The 17,581-nt window shown below is 36.8% G+C and overlaps 1 protein-coding gene across 1 annotated transcript in view; it reads left to right on the top strand.

The window, feature by feature from the left end:
* LOC134546210 (uncharacterized) overlaps positions 1-17,183 on the top strand; it is a 96,853-nt gene extending 79,670 nt beyond the window's left edge. The window contains exon 10 of the mRNA XM_063388826.1: positions 16,904-17,183. Within this exon, the coding sequence (XP_063244896.1) occupies positions 16,904-16,982 (79 nt within the window). The 3' untranslated portion in view covers positions 16,983-17,183. The remainder of the gene's footprint in view (positions 1-16,903) is intronic.
* Positions 17,184-17,581: the final 398 nt, after the last annotated feature.

Genomic DNA, 17,581 nt, shown 5'->3' with positions numbered 1-17,581 from the left:
ACCCTATTCATGATCACAAATAGAAATATCTTTATAGATTTTGTAATGTTTCAAGTGTTTGTTTTAAAAATTTTAGTCATAAAAATGTCTTGTGAATTCTAATTGGGATATTTTTTTTATTTTTAGTTTATCAGTTTACTGGGTATTAAGTAGTGGTGCACCGATATGGCTTTACCGATTACCGATTCGATTACCGATTATGAGAGCAATAATCGGCAGATACCGATTCAGTTACCGATTATAATGAAATAATTTTTTTAAGTGTAATAATGCACACAAAATGTTTTATTCCCATGTGAATTTAATTACAAGAGTAGGTAAAATTGAGAATACAGTTATAATAACAGTATAAAAATATATAAAATACACTATTAAGTCATTGCAAAGAGTAAATTAAATTAACTTCTATTTATATTTGTTGTTGTAAACAACTTGAACTACAGTCTAATAATTGTAATTTACAATGGGTAAATTTTTGTTGCGGAAAACTAGCATTATTATCGACTATCACATAAGGTTGCATCGAGAAATTACCGTTTAACAATGTAAACATGCTGCTTTATTTTGTTCACTTGAGTTTATAGAAAAATGTTTCCACACTTCACTTTTTTTCTCACCACTCGCCATCTTACTATAATAATTATATAAAAATGACTAAAAACCAATTCTAGCACATGTGATTTTATTTATGTTCACTGAATATATGAAATTATAAATACTTTTTCACTTTTCACGTCACATACAAATAAACAGATAATGTTACCAAAGACGCCCATAACGAGTTTGTAAAACGCAGTGATGAACTCTGAAAGGAATCGGGACCACGATTTTGAACCGCTACTACGACTCGAAAAGATCGATTCTCATAGAATACACTGCAACTGCTTGTGGTATTTTGATTGTGTGCCATCTATTTTACGTCTCTGGCTATAGGTAATGTACAAGGCCACTAAACAAAAGACAGAACAAAAGACGAAACGTAAATAAACGTGTAGGAAAAATGCATTTTTTATAGTTCGAGGCAATGAGATTTATTAAACTTAACGAAATATCTGTAATCTTGATATGACGGAGTTAGATGAATTTTGTAATATATACAAATATTACCGTATTTCGTCCTAAAACGTGTAACAAAATATTACACGGTAAAAACCTACTTAATTACGCCAGGACGTAGATAATCGGCAAAGTAATCGTTAAGATAATCGCCGATTACGATTAATCGGTAAGTACCCATAATCGCTGATTACGATTCATCGGTATCCGCATCGGTGCACCACTAGTATTAAGTTAATTCATGTTGGACTATTTTAATTTACAAGTTTTATATTAACAAAGGTGAATACTTTTTTGGTTAACTTCCTGGTAAAAATTTTGGTGTATTACTATTTTATTTAAATCATGAGTATTTCAATTTTTTACATGATTTATAAGTTAAGTTTCCAGGGTTTTTCAGGATTTTTTTAGTGTTGAGCTTAAGATTTCAGTTAGAAACCAGGGGAAGCCCTGGCCTAGCATAAGAAGCAGACAACAAACAATAGATATCTGCGTTTAAGATAGAGTGATTTGGTGAAGAGTGTTGTACAAAAATTTAGTGAGTAATGAATAATGATTAGTGATGGGTCGATTCCGATTCCGGAATCGGTCGGTTCCACCGATTCCACTGGAATCGTGGGATTCAGAATACAATGGTTTTGGAATCGACCATGACCGATTCCTGCATTGTTTTTAAGTTTGCAAAATACATAATCTACGCGACGTAAGAAAATATTAAAATGCATGCAAATATAATTTTTAAAACTACATAATACAATCTTTTTTTACGGAACTGATTTACGAATTACGGTGATTAACGTATTTATTTACTTGCACCGGCATTTTCCCTACTGTACAAATGCAGTATCTACTTTCCCACTTTAAGCGAAAGCATTTTTAGGAAATTACGTTGCAGCAGCACTGCATTTAATAGCAAACCTTCAAAAATAATTAGACAAAACCATAAATGTTTAAAGAAAATTAAGCAAATGTAAACGGCAAATAATGTAAACGTTAACTATTTGATCATGGCAGCTACATTTGCCATTGTAAACAACCTAATTTTTTTTTGTGCTACCTGCCATGGTAAACCATACGGCCATGAACAAAATCTTTGGTGACGTGAACATCTCTACACATTAAACTTTAAAGAATTAAAATGAAATAATTTTTGAATGAAATTTTACCCAAATTCACAGTGAATTATTGCAACCATATTAAAATAAATTTAAAAGCAACATAACCAAATTGCTTTAAATCGGCGTTCTTGTGCATGTTCAGCGATGCTCGTTTTACGTTAGATATATTTTGGAAAGGCAGTTGGCAAGTCTGAATTTCCAAACATTGCTGCGGAAACGTTCGTAAATTTTTATTACCAAACGGCAAACATAAACAATCTTTTGAAAGTAGTTGTGTTAGTTTAACAGAATTGTTTCCGATAAACTTCTGAAATGAATTAAATGTTAACACGCAATTATTTGAAGAGTTTAAATATTTTGTGTAAGAAAATCTCACCATAAAATGTGAAAATTTTGAGATGCTAAAAATTGCACAGAACTTTCTTACTCAAGAACCGAAAATTTATTTTCTCTTTACGATTGTGAGGAACTGCAAGACTGGATGGATTTATTCTTTTCACCAAGTGAGATAATTAAGTTCTAGGTAATATATTAAAACGTAAGCATCTCTGACATTTTATTTTATTGTGGTGCATATTTGTTTGTCATTTCCATCATAATGAGATAATAAGTTTTATTTTTACATTTCCCTTTTTTATTTTTTTTCGCCATGGTCCTTTGAAATATGTATAAATGAGGTTATATTGACATTTTATTTGGATCATTATTTAGTTGTGCTTGAAAATAAAATTCTTAACCTAACCGTACAAACCCTCTTTTTTTACAATTAATTAATTGAGTTGATAATGTAAGGTATCTAAAGTTTGTTAAGTTATAACATTATTTACAATTTAAGTCATTAGACATCTTTGATTATTGGCAGTGTTTGAACACGTGTTTCGTCTAACTATATGCAAGGTTAAAAGGCCAAATTGTGCTAGAAATACAAGGTAGCGTAACTTGATGGTAATGAACATACTTTTTAACATTATATAAGCTGTATATAATGTTAATTTCTGCACAGAAAATGAAACACAATATAATTACATTTTTAAAATCATAAACAACCTTTTTTTTCTTAGTATATTACTCTGTTGAACATTGTCAGATAAAAATTAAGGAATCAGGAATCGGATTCGAAGAATCGACCCTTTAATTTACGAATCGAAAATGGAATCGGAATCGGTATATTTTAGGAATCGGCCCAACACTAATAATGATATTGAAATAATGTACAAGATGTCCATAAAAGAATGTACCAGTTTCGATAATATTATTAAACTTAACAACAAATCATACATGTAATTGAAGGTTAACTAACTTGGTTTTTTTTATCATATGTTCAATATACCCTCTTATATCGCATAATCGTCGCAACTTTATTTTGGGGCGTCAAAATTTGTATAAAATAAACCTCTTGCGTAATCGTCGCATAATGATTTTGGTCCCGCTATTAGATTCTGGGGTCTTTGTGTAGGTATTTTTTCCGTATAAAACGATGTATTTTAAAGTAGAAATCTAATATTTATTCCGACATTACCATTTACTTATTTAATTAACGGAAATACGAAGTTGTCTAATGTGTAAATTTTCTTTTAAAGACTTTTTACACGTTAGAACCTTTATCTGATCGTCTGCGTCACTGCAGTGTACCGCTAATAAAAATGTAGCTAGCGCTAGTTGGCATTCTTCATGTTTGGTTATGTTGCTTCCCGTATAGAGCGTGCACACGTATTCGAATATCGATATCTCGCAGATTGCATGCAATGCCCTATCTCTGTCCAATGGCGAGTTAACTACATTTGATAGCCCGCACTCTTTTGTGGTGTGTACTACTACGATAGTTACGAGTTCGTTCTGTCACCACTCACCACCTCCAGCTAGCTCAAATTACGTGATGAGTGGAACATACAGGTTGCAGGTCACGAAGAAATTAGAAATTTATACACATAGTTTATGTATTACCTGTTTTATTCATTTATGTAAACATCATACTATATTCGGAACAACAGAATACAGTAGAATACCTCCCGAACGACCCCCCTCTGGAACGACCAGTTTTCGAGGAACCGTGAAAAAATTCGAAAAAAAATGAGTAAAATCGGATGAAAAACAAGTGTGCTATACACTATGTACGGCGCTGCGCGTCACGTTTTTCTTGGCGAGCGCTGTACTGTTGGCAGGCGCACGCATGGCTAAAAACAGATACCACCCCTCCAGAGTCCAGACTGGCCACCCTAGCGATAACGGTAAACAGTGGTGCGCATGCGCATTTCTGTTGCCGTCTCGATCCTGTGTCTTTGTCTTGTGGCTTGTTAGTGTGATCTTGCTCGCTGGTGGATACGCTTCTTTTGCTTGTTGATTCGGATATTTCTTGGTTTTTATTATTGTTGACGACTTATTACGCTTTGTTTCTTGGACGCCGATTTGGTTAGTGGTTTGATTTTGTGAATTTTGTATATTGTTGACGACACACGCATTTGTTTTTGGATTTTTATTTTGTAAAATTATTGGCTTGATTCCATGAACGATTGTTGACGACACACGCAGTTTTACAGGGATTTTATTTTTTTTTTTTACATTTTCGTTTTGCATTTGTGAAAATGAGTGCCAAGCGAAATACACTTCACGATTCTCAAACAGAGAGAAGAAATTGTGAATGCAGTACAGAAGCAAGGCCGCAATGTGCAACTGAAAAATTTGAGGGGCGCAACGTACAAAAACTTGGACGAAGCTATGTTGGAGTGGTTTGGTGAGCTGAGAGCTCAAAATTTGCCTGTGAGTGGGCCAATGATGTTGGCAAAGGCGGACGAACTTGCTTTGAAGTTAGGTTTGACAGACTTCAAGCGTTCAGTCGGGTGGCTGAATCGTTTCAAGGCTCGGCATGGAATATCCAGCCACAAGATAGTCGGCGAAAGTGCGTCGGTTGATCCGAAGTCTGTAAGTGAGTGGTTGCCCTTGCTTCAGAACATCCTCAGCCGATACCAGCCTCGAGACGTTTACAACGCAGACGTGCTGGGGATGTTTTATATCCTCTTGCCAGACCGTACTCTTGCGGTGAAAGGGGACGTATGCAAGGGTGCGAAGAGGAGCAAGGAGCGCCTCACAGTCCTCCTTTGCTGCAACATGGACGGCAGCGACAAAATGAAGCCCTTAGTAATAGGAAAGTCAAAAAACCGAGAGGTTTCAAGGGGAACATTCTTCATTGCGACTACGACTTCAACAAAAAAGCGTGGATGAATGCAGCAGTTTTCATGAAGTGGCTTCGCAGCTTTGATGCGAAAATGGGTGTGATAAATAGGAAAGTTGTCCTGTTCGTCGACAATTGCCCTGCGCATCCTCCGCTCGATAACCTCAGAAATATTGAGCTGGTGTTCTTGCCTAAGAACACCACCAGCGTGCTTCAGCCTCTGGACCAGGGGATAATCCAGCAGGTGAAGCTGAAGTACCGGGATATGCTTGTGCGGAGCATGGTGTTGCAACATAACATCGGGAAAGAGATGAAGAAGTGAGACGTGTATAGGGCAACGGAAGCGATTGTTACCAGCTGGAGGGCATTGAAACCAGAAGTAATCGCCAACTGTTTCTGACACGCCAACTTCGTCACACCAGTCAACAATGTGCCTCTCCCTGCCACCAACCCTGACGACCCTGACAACCCACCCACAGTGGACGCCGAGCCCCAGCCGGGCCCCTCGACGAAGCTGCAGCATCAGATTTTCACTCTGCCATGCGACGACGAATCGTGGCAATTGGCCCCAGACTGCACGTTTGCAGAGTTCGTGACAGCGGATGACAGCGTTGCAGTTTGGGGTACACAAGATGATGATTCCGATGACGTCAAGGGGCAGGAGCCGAGCGATGAAGAGGAGGTGGAGGAGGAGGGGGAGGGAGAAGCAGAAGAGCCAGAAGTTGTGCCGACGACGAGAGACGTCCTCAAGGCTGGGGATGTCTATGAATATCTTCTGAGGCGGCATGGTGCGAGTGATGCTGTGTGGTCCTGCTTAACGCAGTTGAAAGAGTTTGCGGAAAATGCCATCTTGAAAAAAAAGCAGGCAACTATAAAGGACTTTTTTAAAAAGTAAGGCGATAAATAAAGTGTTAGGTGTTGTGTATTTATTTTTTTTATGTTCGTTGTTTTTTTTTGTTTTACGTCTCGTCGACGTGTCTAACATGTGTGACTTTGAAGAACAAAAATGCTTAAAATAAATTTAATTAACAGCTGCCGCATATATCATATTGGATAATACTGTAATCTGGTGAGTTTTTTTTTTTTTCATTTGTTCTTTGTTGTTATTGTTACATTTATGTATACACTGTTCCACTGCTTACAAGCATAGTTTATTGAACTAAAAGTTTATTTGAAATTAAATTTTTCGGGTTATCTTGAATATAGCTTAAATATATTTTTTGTTTATCATTATCTGAAGCTGTAAAAAAAAACGTTGCCATCGCTTCGGCCCATTTTTCTGTTTCGGCCGCTCTATATTTCAAACCACCCAGTTACGTACCATGTAAAATAGCTTTTTGGCCCGACCCTTATTTATAACAACCTCAGCTGTCACACTTTTAAAACCCACGGGAAAATACTCTGACGTCCGCTTCCCTTCTCACGTCGGTTGGTTATTATGTCCGCCGCCCGTTAGCTCGCCTAGCGCCGAGAAACGTGTCTGGCAGGCATCCGGCGCGGCGGGACGAATGGTGACGCCGAAAGATTGGGAGGGGGGGTGGGGCAATAAATGGATAAAAAATAAACTACCCACGTTACATAACGTTAGCACGATGTTATTTTAAAACTGCCCAAGTAACGGACGGTTCTTTCCGTGAAACTGCCCGTGGGCGGGGGCGGGGGGGGGATTGGCCAAAAATTGCCCAAATTCTCTGGAACGACCTTTCCGTAAGTACGACCGTTTTTTCAGGAACCGTGAGGGGTCGTTCCAGCGGGATTCTACTGTACATAAAAATTAAATGTACTTAAAAAATATATAAAACACGGAGCCATCGCCCGGCCACTGCCTGCTCGGCCCGCCGCCCAAACAACGACCGCTCGTCCTGGCGTTCGGACAATGACTGATCTTACAGCCTTCCTTTTCTTCGTGCGGGCAGTGTCCTGGGCTCGAAGACGTAATTTTTAGCCAATCACGGCACATGGTAACAGATGTGTCCACAAAATGCTTACTTCTGTTCCCAAGACGCAGCGATTTTGTCTCTTTCTCGCACTCCCGTGACCGTGAATCACACGCCTAGCGTGTGAAACAAAGCCTCGGTCGTGGAAATAACGAAGGAGAATCACGTCAGCATGCCTTCCCACACAAATAAGCCAGCAAAAAATTACAAGAAAAATTAAACTTATGAATTTTAAAAATAAAAACGATATACCCGGATAATTATTTTCACAATAACTTTGAAAAAAGGAAAAACTTTAAATCTTACCGGAAATATGACAAAAAATTCATAACAAATTATTATTGCTGGATGGCATGGGGAGGGCTGTAATTTGGGTTGTTACAGTCAGGCTCGCATTCTGGTTTTAGATTTTGTTTTTCTATTTAAAGTTGAAGAAAGGTTCTTGTTGCATGACTTATTAATTTAAATTGTTTGGCATGTTCTTTTATACTTCACTTTTTATTTTATTTTTCTCATTTAAACATCACACCCCTACTTTTCAAACTTGATTTGGGTATAAAATGTGCTACGATTATGCGATAAAACACGGTAGTCACCTTTAGTTATACGTAGGGACCCTGAAAAATGGTAAATAAAAACTACAAATAGCGGTGTGATCGCCTATTTCAATATGACTAGCCCGGTTATTGGCAGACCAACAAAGATAGTAATTTGGTTACTACCAAATTTGAGAAACTCTAAAGAACATATATGATCTCTGAGTAAATGTTTATGATTATTGGTGTTGAATCAATAACAATCTGTAACATTTTACGTTAAAGTGATCCACTGTGTTATTAATAAACACAAAATTATACTTTATCATTAATCTTAATACTGTATTTGCTCGCGTATAGGCCCCCCCTCCTTTTTTTGTAAACATTTTTGAGAAAAAATTTAAAAACGTGTTTTTCTGGGTTTATCTGAGCGCAGGGCAGCTTGGCATGCATCAAACAGCAAGCCATGTATTGTGAGCGGCAGGTGATTTTGTAAGTGGCAGTGATACAGAGACTGGTATTATAGTTTGTCCGTTCTCAGTAGGACCGTCGTGAGGCATGCCAGACTAAGCAGTTAGTCCTATCTCAAACGACATAAAGATAAAGGACGCTGGACTCGCGGGCTTGTGTTGATGTGCAGTGTTGACGGAGTAGAAGAGGGGTGGAAGAGGGGAAGTGAAGGAGGAAGGGAAGTGGGTGAAGCAGGTACCTACACTCCTTTGTCTGGTTGGCTAGCTGGCAGGATGGAGGTAAAGCCACGCCTCTGCCTCTCTCTCTCTCCCCCCCCCTACCCCTCGTAACCGCCCGTCACCGCCCCCGCCGCAGCGCTGCCTCTCCGCCCTCCGGACTAGCTGCCTCTCTCTTCCTCGTGCCTCGTCGCTGTCTCACCCACCCTCCCTCATTAGAACAAAGACGCACGACTTGCCAGTCGTTCCACTGTTTCATTTAATCATAATTTAATTGGCGTTTAAATAAGTTGTGGCGGTATTTCATTTTGCTTTTATTAAATGTTAGTTTTTCATATCTGAAAAAAAGAAAAATCTATTTTTTCCTCCAAATTCGCGTATAGGCCCCCTCCCATTATAATTTGAATTTTTAAATGAATAACTATATTCAGTAGAATGGTTTAAAAGATTAATATTGCACAACCTGTGTAATAGGACACCTCTTCAAATAAAAATTTAATATTTACTTATATTGAAATAATATCTTGGAACTTGATATTACAAATAATGCTATATTCAAATGTAGCAAAATTTTAACTTATTTTAGCTCAATCGGGACTCTTCGGTTAGTATCTCAGGTTATATGGGTGTAAGTACAGTAAAACCTCGCTCGTACGGCCCCCGGTTCGTACGTACACCTTGGTCGTATGTACAGATTTTCAGAAACCGTGAAAAATGAGGCAAAAAATAAAAAATATATTTATGAAAAGTGTAAGAAATACGTTAAAGTTTATTAAAATACAGTTGCAACCTGCAGCGTTTATAACAAATACGGGCTACATACACATTGCGTCACAGTAAAAAATTTAAAAAAAAGCCCTTAAATTGATGGAAATTTACTGTCAATAGCGTGCCGTACGCAGAGAGAGGTCATTGTACTCGGTCAGCTGCTGTTACGGCACAGCTGAGCCGCCGGCTGGCTCTCTCTGTTCTCTGAGCTGCGCATGCGCAGTATAACTCACTCTACGCTCCGCCCAGACTCGTGACCTTCCATCAGCAGCCAGCCAGTAGAAGCCAACGTAGCGAAAAAAAATGAAAGCTCCACCTCCTGTGTACCAGTTTTGACCAGTTCTAATACCAGTTTATTGGTATACGCACCAGTTTTCTCGCCGCCATTACATGTTCAAGTTTACGTTCATCGTGATGTCTTGATACCAATAATTAATTATTTACGATCCCCAGAAATAAATGGTTAGTTTAAAAAATATGCGTCAACTGTACAATACTTCCGAAATTATAAAATACGTATAAAAAACAGGTTACCAAGACTCTGCTTATTTTATCTTGTGAAGTTTATTTCTCGTACCAGTATTTCGGCTAAGTTGTGACATAAATACAGTATCAGAACTTACAAGCAGCCACGTAATATAATATTCCCGACAGTAACGTTTATACATTCGTGAGTTTACGTTTTTCCCTCGTGCATTTTAGGTTGTATCCTGCTATAATTACTCGGAATTTTACACGTCTAGGCTTAAATTATTACATGTTTAGAAATAAAAGCAACTTTTCATGTTATAAAATATGTATATTTTGCGATTTAAAATGTTCATTGCCGATTATAAACGTTACGTTTTTCACAGTGTTTTTAGGCCTACTAGCTAATCTTATCTACACTTAAAGTACCCACGGTATTTTTTTTTATTTGAGCAAATATATTGTGTGTTAATTATTATTTTATTGATATAAAATATAAAAATAAATTGTAAACACGGGGCTTACAACACTGCCTTCAGTGTCGAGGGTTTTTTTTATTTTTACGTTTGATTAGCTCAAGTGTTGTTTCTGCACGAATAGGATATAATTTCGATCGAAAATACATCAGCATAATATAAATACACGGCAGGTCTTTTCCCGTGGTAGAAGGACACTGCAACGGCAGTTCATTTCCCGCGGCTATGGTGGGGAAAATGGTGGGGGGGGGGGGGGGGGGGGATTGCCACAAATGGACAAAATTTGGCCTCGCTGGTTCGTACGTACAACTTGGTCGTAAGGACAAATTTTGGAGAACCGTGAGTGTACGTAGAATCGAGGTTTCACTGTAGTTGAATCAGACATAAGATTTATAAATTGCTACTGGGTTGTTATTTACTGTTAATAATTAGAAGCTTGTGGAGTTGGAAAGATGTAACAAGTTCTCGTAGTTCATAGTTACCTCAGAATATGCCGCCAGTTAAGGACAATACCACCTTAAGATAGGGTATTTCAACTATACCGGGAACTGCGCATCTCAGTGACTACATTCGTAATGACGTAGTGATGTCCTAGTTCTCGATCTTCACAATGATGGCTCCACAGGAACAGCGGTCCTCAGTGTATACGGCTGGATGTTGTACAGGTTCCGATGTGGACAGCGATTGGTAGTTGATGAGTCTCCAAACCGGTGATTCTTGATAACGACGAAGGACAGTTGTTCACATTCTTGATAATGATGTAGTTCTTTGCTATCCTCGATGACGACTATGTAGTTCTTGACTATCTTCGAGGATGACGATGTAGTTCTTGACTATCTTCGATGACGACTATGTAGTTCTTGACTATTTTCGAGGACGACGATGTAGTTCTTGACTATCTTCGATGACGACTATGTAGTTCTTGATGAATTATAAGTTTTATATAAATTTTAGATTCGTATATCTCGAAATCTCAGTCAAGTCTGCTGCTTATCATTTTCTTTTATGCTCCTTCTTCGAATTCCACATTCCTAATAAAAACCCTCCATCGACCTTCTAATTCTAAAGCAAGAATAGAGGAAGTAGGCAAATATATATTTAAAATCCAAAGATATCGTTGCTAAAATTACTATCAAGTATAATGAAAAGAAAAAGAAGAAAGTTCCCCAAAACATAAGTTGTGGCAATACTTCACAAATAATTATATACAAATTTTGAAATTAAATAAAATTATCAATTACTATAAACTACTGGTTGGTTTATAGCGGTGCAAAAAAACTAGTGAAAGCGGTGTAAAAAGTCAAAATTTTTAATAATGTGGTAAATAAAATTTGTTTCACTTAACACGTAGTACATTTATGGGGGGAGGAATAAAGAATACAGGAAAAGTGAAAATAACTTAACTGTTAGATTTTAACTTTCATTATGAGATAATATTGAATACATCTTGCTATTTTAAACACTTGAACATTTACACATTTAAAATTGTAATATTAATATAAAATAAACCCTTGTTGGGAAGTTAAAATAAAATATCTACAAGAACTGGTTTTCACTTATGCTATATGAATTGTCAATTGCCAAAGTACATAGAGACCATCATTCCATGATTCTGGTTTCAGATTTGTTCTCATATCTGTGGGAATATTCCCATATACTGAGAAAGCCCTTTTGCTGTCTACATTTGAAACTGGAATCCACAAAATTTTAATATAGGATTCTGCATATTTCTGATGGTCTTCTTTTAGCCCCAATAAAACTGATACTAAACCAACAGAAGTGGCACTGTCCAATTGGGATAAAACTTGCCTTTTGAAAGCAGAATAGCCTTCCAAAAAGAGTTTGGAAGAAATTTTCTTGATGACAGGAATATTCTTTGCTGCATTTAACAGGGTTTCATCTACAGTATTTATAGATATATTTCTAATGTTAAAAAAGCTTTCCCATGCACTCAAAAAAAGGTTTAGCAGTATGAGTGTTTTCTAAAAGTAAGAGGGATAGCTTCCTTTCACATGCAACACCCAAAACTTGCAGTTGCTGGGCTACTACAGATTTCATAGTAACAGTCATTGTGTCCAGTGTAGCATTTGTTGTTTCACCAAAATTACCCTGAGCAACACTTCTGAAACTATCTCGAAGATCTTGTATTTTTGCTTGTAACTTGTGGGCATATCGTTAAGACGAACCTTCAAGTTGCACAATTGTTTCAATGACAGACTGGCAGTGTTCAGACAAAAAATTTGCTGAAGCAATGATGTGCACAACTTTAATGTTTGTCAGATCTTTGAAATACTGTACTTCAGCCCCTCAATCGTTGGTTGTCTTGAAATATTCAACCAAATCGCTGAGATACTCTGCAATGTACAATGCTGATTTGTACCAAGAATTCCATCTTGTCATAACTGGCGATGTAAATAGTACACACTTCTTTTCTTCGTTTGGGTACTTCTCCCTCAGAAAGGAAATGTATTTGTGTTTCCTCTTCCTGGTGTTAAGGAAAGCCACTTTTGCATTAGCAATGCAATTGTTAAGTTCAGGCAGTTTGGTGGACCAAATGTTCGCAACTAAATTTAGATTATGGGTCCAACATTGAATGTGAAGTAGATCAGGACAAAGTACTTCACGCATTTGGGCACAAAGAGTCATGTAGCTTCCTGAATCTGTAACGATTCCAACAACATTGTCGTACTTCACATTGTAGTCAGTTAGTACATCCAAAATAGCCCTGGAACACTCTGCCGCATTTGCATTTTGGAGAACTTTAACACCCACAATAAACATCTTTTGTTCTTGATTGGGACATAAAGTTCTCAATAGCACAACAAAAACATAGCGCCCATTCCTATCTGTCGTTTCGTCGCACAATACAGTTACAAGCTGATCCTTGACCATTTGGCAGACGAATTCCTTCCGTTCCTGACGAATCTGTGGTACATATTTTGATCTTGCTGTGTCTGCAGAAGGTAGGTCCCCAGCTCCTGCAAAATACAAAAATTAGTTTTTTTTTTTATATATATATATTATATATATAAATCAAAATTTAGACTATGTTTAACCTTTAAAAAATTAAAATAAAATACATTATGTTACTTTTCGATACCTAAGTTACTTTACATGTATATGGTTAGTAAAATAACCTGACATCACATTATCCAGAAATGTGAAAAACTGCTTCTTGCACAAATATGAGTATTTATACACAAAGACACTATCCCTTTGTTTACCATCTTACAAAAAATACCTACTTTGAATGTACAGTAGAATCCCGCCGATGTGACCCCCCTCTGATGCGTCCATTCCGTTCATACGACCGTTTTTTGAGAAACCGTGAAAAATTTGAACAGAAAAAAATGAAAATTTGAGTAAAATCGGCTGAAAAACAAGTCTGTTACACTTTGTTGGGCGCTGTGTGTTCACGTTTATCTTGCGAGAGCTGTACTGTAGGCAGACAGGCATACAAAATACGGCTAAAAATAGATACCACCCCTCTAGACTGTCCACGTGGCAGTGTCTAGCCGAGCTAGGCACGTCCACTATCGCACGAATAGCCATCTCAGCTGTCATGTTATCTTACCCGCCTGCACCAAACGCCACTGTGGTAGCTTCTGCGAGAGCATAAGCAACTCGTCCGGCCAGGCTGGCAGTAGCGGCGGCTTGATGTCATACGTGACGTGACGTGACGCTTACCTCTCCCATCCCCTGCTAATTTTTCAAGGTTCATCCCTCCCAGAGCCACAAACCATGTAAAAACACCCCCCCTCCCACTCCCCTTTTTCCAACTAACATTTGAACACATTCACTCCCTTATTTCAACCCTCTGCGTGAGAAACTGTCAGCATCCTCCTCCCCTCCCACACCGCGTGCGGCAAAAGCCAGGTTGTATAGTCCATTCTCTGTAAAATAAATATTTTTATGGGCTTATACGACTGTCCTTCACCGTTAATAAATTTTTTTATAAGTTTAAGTTATTATGATACAATTTGTTTATTAGTCACACAGCAGTTTCTGCTGAAAAATCACTAATACCTCGAATTTTATTGAAAAGAAAAATTTAGCAGGGCCGTAAATATATTTATTTTACTGCATAGTTACTTTTCCATCTGCGTTTGAACGTGTTTTTTTTCTTTTTTTTACGCTGTGAAGGGTCGTGGAAAAGATAATTGCTTGAGCTGTCAAAATAAACATCGACGGCAAGGGCGGGAGCGCATCCTGTCAGTCTGTCGCTGTGATTATCTACTCCAAAAACATGTCACAGCATTTCAGGATAGCATTGTTCTTATATCTTTAGTTTTTACCTTATGTTTTCTACCTGTTCCGCACAAGTTCCTTCGCCACGTTTTGAACGAAAATAACAACCAGCTGGCTAGCATAGCCGAACTCGCGTGATATGAATTCACTTAGCGTGATTATTTATCAGAACCCATTGTTCGAGGTATGCGAGTCCGAGGTGTAATATGAATTTAAAAAGTTGTCTTTTTTACACCATATACTATTTGAATATGAAATCTATGCGAACAAAGGAGATTTGTTTATGTACTTGGTTTTTTTTTTTTTTTTGAGGGGGGTGGGGTGGTAAAAATTGGCCCGAATTTTCTATTGCGACCATTTCGTTTATAAGTCCGTTTTTCTGGAAACCGTGAGGGGTCGCATCAGCGGGATTCCACTGTTCTTGCTGAGCTATTGCTTGATGTTAGGATCTTCTAATTTTTCTAATGGAATATTTGCTTTCATGAATGCTGAAACTGTGTCACAAATAAACTCTTCTTTCTCCGTTTTCATAGTCTTTGTTTTCTTTGTGCTTGCTAATCTTTCACATGCTTCATGCGTGTCTCGTCGTTCCCAATCTATTCGAATGTTGCAAAATTTGCACATCATTATTTTTTTCTTTGCATCAAATACATAAAATCTGTCAGTTGCAAATTCCTGCTGACGGTTGTGAATTGATACAATTTTCGGCATGATTTAAACGCTTGTAACGTGTTTAGATATGGCAAATTTGCAATTGTATAACTGTTGTTTAAATTACATGCTTCATTTGAGGGCAAAATACTAGATAAGTTACTGTTTCAGAAAAATGTATGAACATATAAATTCAAGAGTAACACTTAAATCCACTTTTCAATTTAAAAGAATATATAAAAAGTGCATATTCAACAATAAGCAACTTCAAAACAAACAAGCCCAAAGTTTCTGAGCCAAAGATGATAAATCTGTTTCTCAACGTCTCAGAGAAGACGAGATAAAGTGTGTAAGTTTTGTTCACAATACATCAAGGACGTCATTTTGTATGGAAGGACGCCATGTTGGTATAATTAATGTTCTTTTTGTAAATTACCGTAATTCAGTATTGACTTCAGATATATTGTGAATGTTTTAGAAAATTAAGACTTTTTTTTTTCCGTATAAATGGGTTTTGAAAGAAATAAGTAAAGATTCACAGTCAAAAATTATAAAATTCAAATTGGTGTCTCTATGATAAAGTATTTATGTACTTTCTTGTTTATGGCTTGCAATGGTCATTAGGAAAACCGTTGGCCAACGAATGGAAGCAAAACAGTTGTGTTATTGTTAGGTTAATAATTAAATAAACCCGTTTCTTGAACCCGAGGGCGTTAAAATATGTAGTTATTTATATTATCAAATTATAAAGTGAAAATATGATTTGCCTAGGCATCGTTCTGTAAAATAATTTCTTGTAGTGTGGAGTTTTATCATTGACTTGTAAACATATTCTTGTGCAAATCTTAAAAATAGTGATTTTAAATGGACTATTTTGTGCGAAATTTCATGAAATAGAGGAATTTAGCCCCATTTTGCGCAAAACGAGAAAAGTGGCAAATTTCGCTACGCATAAACGGTTTTTAACACCATAAAAATAACATAAATTGTTGGTATGTAGACCCTATATGCTTGTATAAAAATTTTGTTAATAAACCATTCGCAAAATAAAAGGGTCCCTAGTTATATGACACATCCAACCTGAAGTCGAATTATTCCCAATTTTTGTTGACACGTCCAGAGTAATGGACGCAATAGCCTCTTCAATTATGTGTCGCAACTCTGGCAAATCATTAGGTAGTGGCAGAAAGTAGAGACTATATTTTATTTACCCCCAAAGGAAAACATTGCATGGTGTTATATCAGGTGAACGTGGAGGCCAGCCAAAAAGTTATGTCGTCTAGACTATTACAACCAGTCAAGCGGTCAGGGACTTTGACATTCAATCACTCTCGTACGAAGGGATTCTGATGGAGAGGTGCTTCATGCTGTTGCCAAATGTTTACAGGTTCATCCTCTACTAATTGGGGAGAGAGACATTCTTTTGCGTTGCAAGCGAGAAAATAATGCTGTATTTTCCCATGCGCTTATCTAAAACTGTTTGTGATATTCTTTAATTTACCTTTGAACCAACACACTGCAACACTTACAGTTGAAACTTTTAAATTATATATATATATATATATATATATATATATATATATATATAATGAAACAGGCATTTTATCCCTCCTGAATGTAGGGCAACCATAGTTACTTTGGTTTCATGGAATATTTGTTGCTGGTCCCTTCGTTAGTGACAAGTTATGAACCTGAATTCCCATCATTTAGTATGGTTGGTTGCTTGTATGTGTTTATTTATGGAGCAATTCTCAGAATATATATGTATAATTTTTTTTTTTTTTTTCCAGGCCCTTAGTTGGAGTGGAAAATCAACAGCAACATGCCCCAGTCGGAAAAGCAAATGTTAATATTAAGACTTCCGTCTGAACTGCATCTGGGAAGGACTGGAATGTAATTGCATAATACTTGAATATTTTTTATACCTGTATGTTTTGCATCTGGTGTTAGAATATTTCAATGTAAGTGTAATATGTAATAAATGTAATACACATTAGGTTAGTAAACAACTTTACCTGTTTTTGTTTGAACAGTTAGTCATCATTGTAAAAATTGTTAAAGGTTTTATTTTATAAAATTTGTGAATAAAAATTTTTATATTAGTCAGTGTTTCAAACTTTTCATTTTTAATCTACATTGTGCAGTCACCTAAAATATATTGGTGCTTATAAAAATTTACACTTTTTTTTGTTCTGTGCATAATATGCCAATACTCACACTCTTACAAAATGTAATTATTTTTGCTTTTGTAATGTAGGTTTCAGTTGATTTTAGCTCATTTTGAAGATGGAAAAAAATTTTTGCTCTAAAACTTGCTCTTCGTACACATTGTTTATCCACAACAGCAAATAAATATATTGTTATTTTGTAACAAGTAAGATCAACGTGGCTAAAGATGGCTATCATGATTTCTTTTAAAATAATTCCTGAAGTCCATATTTACTTGTAAGTTTTAGGTCTTTATCATA

This window comes from Bacillus rossius, chromosome 1, assembly GCF_032445375.1.
Source record: "Bacillus rossius redtenbacheri isolate Brsri chromosome 1, Brsri_v3, whole genome shotgun sequence".
Lineage (NCBI taxonomy): Eukaryota > Metazoa > Arthropoda > Insecta > Phasmatodea > Bacillidae > Bacillus > Bacillus rossius.
Note: the sequence above shows the minus strand (reverse complement) of the source record. Positions and strands in the feature narration are given on the sequence as shown.